The sequence below is a fragment of the Hakea prostrata genome, chromosome 2 (genome assembly GCF_041222555.1).
Source record: "Hakea prostrata isolate BN-2017 chromosome 2, UWA_Hpros_2, whole genome shotgun sequence".
NCBI classification, from domain to species: domain Eukaryota; kingdom Viridiplantae; phylum Streptophyta; class Magnoliopsida; order Proteales; family Proteaceae; genus Hakea; species Hakea prostrata.
In genome coordinates, this window is record NC_142601.1 from 46500045 (window position 1) to 46506487 (window position 6443).

General features: G+C 37.7%; 1 protein-coding gene across 4 annotated transcripts; it reads right to left on the reverse strand.

The window, feature by feature from the left end:
• Positions 1–357: 357 nt before the first annotated feature.
• Positions 358–5551, reverse strand: LOC149024501 (Myb/SANT-like DNA-binding domain protein). Of its 4 annotated transcripts, none has more exons than XM_089144731.1 (7): positions 5360–5551; positions 5221–5273; positions 4988–5052; positions 2486–2826; positions 2276–2408; positions 1733–2073; positions 358–1655 (listed from the first exon to the last, which is right to left on the reverse strand). In XM_089144731.1, the coding sequence occupies exons 4-7, from the start codon at positions 2816–2818 to the stop codon at positions 1083–1085; spliced, it is 1380 nt and encodes a 459-aa protein (XP_089000857.1). In that variant the 5' UTR covers positions 2819–2826; positions 4988–5052; positions 5221–5273; positions 5360–5551; the 3' UTR covers positions 358–1082. The 4 variants fall into 4 exon arrangements, with proteins under 4 accessions (XP_089000857.1, XP_089000856.1, XP_089000858.1 ...); XM_089144730.1 differs by having other exon boundaries at positions 2486–2832; positions 4988–5099; XM_089144729.1 differs by having other exon boundaries at positions 359–1655; positions 4988–5099.
• Positions 5552–6443: the final 892 nt, after the last annotated feature.

Consider the following 6443-nt stretch of genomic DNA (forward strand, 5'->3'; position numbering starts at 1 on the left):
AGAATTCTCTACCAACGTTACTTTGTTTTGAGAAGTGGCTTGTCAAATAACTACTGAGAGATTAGCCGAGAAGCTTCTTGGGACAGCTGGCTGTCACTAGAAGGCGCTCTCCTCAACAGCATTCTCTGCTGAGAAGTGCGTGCCTCACCAAGAAGTGCTTTATGAGGCCAACGAACCAGGGTTTAAAGAACTGGGACCAAACAACAACATTGGTTTGATTGGTTCACCTGGGTCCAAAGGTCTGCGCCAAACATCCGCAACACTTACTCTACTGGCCTGTGCTCATATTGCAAGCCTACATGGAAATATTTTCAGAACGGCTTTATCAAATGTACATCGTCAAATAGAGAAAGGTAGCTCAGATCAGACATGTAAAAACAGTTTTTATGCAAGAACTAGTATCTCAAAACACTAACATATTCAAACACGTTCGTACAAATCCACAGCAGAATTCAAGATGAGAAACCTGTCGTACCAAGAAAAATAGATGAGAAATCGGGTGCTCCTCCATCCAGCTATTCGAGAATTTGACAAAGGAAACTAATCCGCATTTTAGATGAAGAATTCAAGGCTGGTCTGGGATTAGATTTGGATTTTATTAATCTCTAAACTCATGAGATTAGGATTTAGATTTTTGTTTCTTGAATGATCTCGTGTTGGTGTTGTGTTCTGGGGGCAAACTGAAGTATAAAGATAAAAGTTGCTCCACTGTGATTAAGTGATCAAGTCTACAAACAACCCTCCTCAATGCAAGGGTTAAAAGACTTCATACAAAATGACCCTACCCACATCCCCTACTTAGCAGCTCTCTCATGCAAGGGAAACACCCTTTTCATGAAGAGTGTAATTCTCTACTTATATAACACCCTGGAGCTTCAAGCTTAATAACAGTTATTCAAGGATAAGAAGCCATTCTTCATCTTTAAAGCAAAGCGGCTAATGGAATCAATGACTGAATTTGATATATCACAAATTTCCTAAGCCCACAAGAAGGATCACATTGATGCACCTTGATATGCATGGCAAGGAAAAACGTACATATCTGCACTCAAAAGATCCCAAGGAATATCAAGAAAAGATCATCATGGACGAAGCTTCCTCATTAACCACTTCTTTCGTAATTTAGCATCCAATGCCAAAAATGTCTTTGCTTTTATTTCATCCTCCAAAAGATCACAAGCATCCAGTAAGAGATCTTCATCTATGTCCGGTATGGCCTGAAGAACTTCGATCACTTTTTCTGTTAAAATAGTCTCATCATTCTCTTTCTTCTTACTTGAGATCGAGGTCACTGCAAAAGCCATCTCACGAAGAGCATCTGCCATGCCTTCATCAGACATCGTCCTCGCCTTTTTAGATTGTAGAGTGGCTGATGGCATCTCGCATTGACGCTTACTTTGTTCAGATGATTCCATTTCTCTCCCAGAATGTAATGACTCTTGTATATTATCCACAGGATTTTCATCACAAATAGGCAATGTCAAAGGTTCGAGATCCCATGATACTTCTTCATTTCTATGGATATCACTGTCAAAATCTACAACATGATCCAGATGAGTTTGCACTGTATCAGTTGTTGCATCTCCACAAATCAGACATAAACCACTATAGTACGGGATGACTTTATTCCTGTACACTCTCACAGTTGGATGTGCCTGCAAGGATCATATTTAATCATCAAGAGAATGTGAAAGCAGTAATTGAGTAACTAGACAGGAATCAGATGTTGCACCTTGATATAATCATCCCAAACATTATCACGAGCAAAAATCATTTGCCGTGTTTTATCCCAGCTAAATCCACTTTGGCCAAGAAGAACCTTTATAGTACCGTACTGCCTTCTCAAGCCTCTGTACCTATTTTTCAGGACATCCTTTTCATACTGAAATCCAAATTTCATATTGAATGATGTGATCATATGCATCCATGCTTTTTTCTTGAATGTGTTACCAATCTTATTCCCTTTATGCACCTGCTCTTGCATCAGTTCAACAAAGTAATTGTCCATTGTTGGTGTCCAATCAATCTTCGAACGATCATCACCGGCAGGAGGTTGAGTATCGATTTCCTTCTCTAAAATTTAGGATAACTCAGTAATATTATACATATATAAGTATAAACAAATCATGCTTCCATGCCAACCACAATAATTACAAATGAATGTGAGTAGCACTAGTTAATAAAATGGGAACATTCATTAGTTACCACATGGCATAGGAGAATGAACTTGGGCAAGCAGAAATGATCAGGGCAATTGGATCAAGTATATCTCTACCTTCAAAGTCAATGTCAACATCATGACATGATAAGCTGTATCTTCCATCAGCAGTTGAATGTCCATATATCATGCACAAATCATTATAAAAAGGCACAATTTTTGTTTTGTAAGGTCGCAGATCTGGATGTGCCTAAAAACATTTCATGTAAGCAACTTGCAATCAACAGTATTCAATAAGAACATGCCAAAAAATCAAGTGCAACATACCTTGATGTAATCATTCCAGGTGTAATCATCAGCCACAACCATTTGTCGGGTTTCATCCCACCAAAATCCATTTTGTTGAAGAAGGATCTTTATGTCATTGTATTGCTTCCTCAGACTTTTGTATCGGTTTCTCAGAATGTCTGTATCATATTGAAATCCAAAATTTGCATTGAACAAGGAAATCATATCTTTCCATGCTTGTTTGCTGAACAAGTTACCGATTCTATTCCCCCTATGTGCTTGCTCTATTAAAAGGTCAATGAAGTAACGATCCATTGGTGGTGTCCAACTTGTCCTTGAACGGTCACCACTGCTTGGGTGCTCGCCATCCATTCCTTCACCTTCAACTAGGAATGAACAATAATTAGAAGTTAAAGGAACATTCACAAAATTGCATGTTATTCCAGACAGAGCATAATGGGTTTCTTAAACCATCCTAACCTTGTGCAGCTCCTCAAACCTTCAGAAAAAATATAGTTAATGGAGATCAAGTAGAAAAAAGGGTGTGTTTTACTGACTGTTCTAAAATATTCACTGTTAAATCTCAATGTAGTCATAGTCCATAGAAACTTTAAGTTCCCCTTTTCCGCAGTTGAGCTTGCACATGTCAGAGCAGTTCCAAGTAAAGTGCAGTAATAGGATAGCGTCTTAACAATCAATCTCCAGAGAACTCTGTAACCTCAATATTTGTTTACTTAGTTTACAAATTACAGGAAAACGTCATATGCTCATCCATTACACATTTACTTTTGAGGATTATTGTCCAAGACATGGGAATCAGAGAGACATTTCCCAACGTGGAGAATCTACTGTGGCCTTTGGAAACGCAAAAGGTCAGCAAATGGGATGAAAACCATGCTTTTTCTACAGAATGGTGCTGATGCAGATAATTAGACATTTCCAGTTGATAGCTTTGGGATGATCTGCCGTATTTGTTTATATTGGAAGTTGACATTGAAGCCCCAAATCCATTGTTGAGTTGATATTGGAGCATTAAAGAAACACCATGACCATCATGTCAGTAAACAGGTTTACTCAGTAAGAAACAACAGGGCGTTGTAGAGATTGGATATGCATTACTTTATACTACTGACTGATATGGGATCTTTTCTCTAGGTTGAACTTTTGCTTTCTTTTTTTATTCATATTAATTTTACTTGCACACTCAAGAACACTAGAAAGTCAGATGATAACCTAAAATTAGTAAATAGTCAACTTAGCTAAGCCTTTTTGCAACTGAATGGCATCAGCTTACTCAGGGATTTAGTTTCAAGCTGAGGATGTTCAATTTATTTCTCACTACCTTACAAGTCAGCTTTGGTCATGCCCATTTCTTTTAATTGCTCTAACATATCATCATTCATTAATCGTCCTCACTATTCACTTAAAGGCCTATGTTGCAAATGTCCATACACATTAAGAAACTCAGCAACTGGTCTTCAATTGGGGCTTCTCTTTGATCATCTCAATGTCTTTTCAGTTCTTATCCCACATTTGTTAGTTTCAACACCAACTCAATTTTGTTTACATTAACTAATTCTTGGTTAAAAGGGGGGCAGGCCTTTGTGCAACCCCTCAACAGAAATTGTTGGGGGTAAGGATGCGTAGGAAAACTGCCCGCTGCCCTTTTTCAGATAATTCTTTGTTAGAATCTGCACATCTTACTCTATAAATTATGATGAGCTGATTACATTGTTATTAGTTTACACACATTTCCAAAGATGTTCATGCTTGTATTTCTATCTGGAGGGCCGTCATGGTGATACAACAACAACAACAACCATAACCATATCCAAATTCAATGGGGTTGGCTACTGTGATCATTAAGGGTTAGCAGAGACTCATGGAAATAATAAAAATAAGAAGAGGTCAAGAGTTAAAATCTCTTTCAGGCTGGGGCTTTGCCTCTATAAATAAATTACCCCCTTCCCCCATATATACAAGCTACAGTTCCTTAAAAAAGAAAAAGTGAAAAATGAGAGCCAAAGTTGTCACAGAAGTAAGACGATCCAAAGGGCCATTTAGGGCAGTTGAAGCGCTGAGGTGGTGCAGTTTCAAGGCAGTCAAGGCTGTTTAAGCATATAATCCCTTCCCCTATCTTCTCTAAGACAAAATGACATTCTTCCATCATTAAATCTACCTTTAAGGCACCTTAAGTCATCACAAAGGCAGAGAAACATTCATGATACATCAGCATTCTCTCATATGGTATTTCAACAAGTCTTATCACAATGAGAAAAAATTCATAACAAATCAGCATTTCTTGTATAATAACTCACCAAGTCTTAGATGAGTAACAAGTAAAAGATAAAGAGGACCACTTGTAATCGACATTTTAATGCTTAGCATTTTAGATAACAAAAAGCTGATAACACAGCATAGGAGTAAATAAGAGTGGCGAAGAAGAATAAAACACGAGCAAGTGGGAAAACAAAACAAAACAAAACAAAAAAACAAAAAGTGAAATTTTGGAACCGAGGAGGGGAAGGGGGAAAATTTTACCTCAGGTAGCGGACATAGATGGAGGAAGAACTGATGAAAACAAAGGCAGCTACGAAGCGATCCCTCTGTGTTTCAGAAGGAGATTCAATTAATTGCAGCCTTGCAGGAAGCGCTGGACAACAGATTACGGCAGCAAAGCTTTAGGCAACTTAATGCGATTGCATAGGTTGAAAATCTAAAAAAAAAAATAAATAGAAGAAACCATATAAGAAAGGAATGAACAAATCACGTACCCGACCCAGTGTTGCAGACAGCGGAGGAAGAAGAAGGAAGCTGTTACCGTTGGCTGCAGGTAAGGAGGGAGGTTGGAAAAAGTGAGAAACCGAGAAAAACTGAAGAATCATATAAAAACCAAATGATAACAAAAATAACCTAGGGAGATGCCCAGGTTCTGGATTCGCCAGAGAAACCAAAAAGATGATCGAGGGTTCATGGTGTCGAGTCTTCATCATCACAAGCACCGCAAGGGCCAAGACTCAAGAGTGAAAAAATTTGAGTCCCGAAACAAGCCTCGAAATAGGAGGTTTTCAATTTTCACGGTTCTTTGATTTTTGACCTTGTCGTCCCACATGTGTGTTGGGCTGTTCTGTGTAAATGTGCAAAAAGCCTATCAATGTTTTAGAAATAGAATAAAACTAAACATATTAACTAAAGGCGCTTTTTATATATATGGGATGAATATATTACCTAACCCATCACAAATAGTCTAACTCACGACCTCTTCATTAGGAGCGGTTGGTTTTACCAATTGAGCAACTTTGGGTTGGCGAGTAAATCTTACTACATCACAAAACTAATAGAAATTTGGGAAGTAGAATGAAATGTAAAATACATAACAAATAACAAATTCATGATTCATAAATTCAAAAAGTTAGCTTAATTGGCAAAAGACCAATGCTTCATGATACAAAGTTAAGAGTTTGAATTTTTCTAAGCCCAAGGATGGAGCTCCTCAAGTGCTAATGGGGCCATGGCCTCTCGATTTTTCTAAATCCCTTGTTTTTCTCTTTCAATCATGATAGATCATAATTTTGCTCTCCAATATTGAAAATAATTTTTTTAATGTAAAGATTATGGGTAAAAATGTATTTCTAATAATTATTCTAAGGTTACAAATTAAATCTTATTTTTAAGGAAGAAATAGTTAAAACCAAATTAGAAACATATTCACGTGGCGTTTGGTTCCGCAATTCTGCAGAATCAGACTCCAGGGAATCATGACTCCAACAAAAAAAGGCGTTTGGTTAAAAATTGAGTCGGTTTCTTCGTGAGTCATGAATCTCCAAGAATCCACGTTTTAGCCTAAAGATATGAATCACTTGGAAACCACCTATTGAGGTGGTTTCCAAATCGAGTCACCCAATTCTAGGCTTGGTATAGAAAGGAGAAAATGAGCGTGACTCGCCCAAACTCACTTTCATCGAAACGAATGCTCGACACTCAACAGAATACAAAG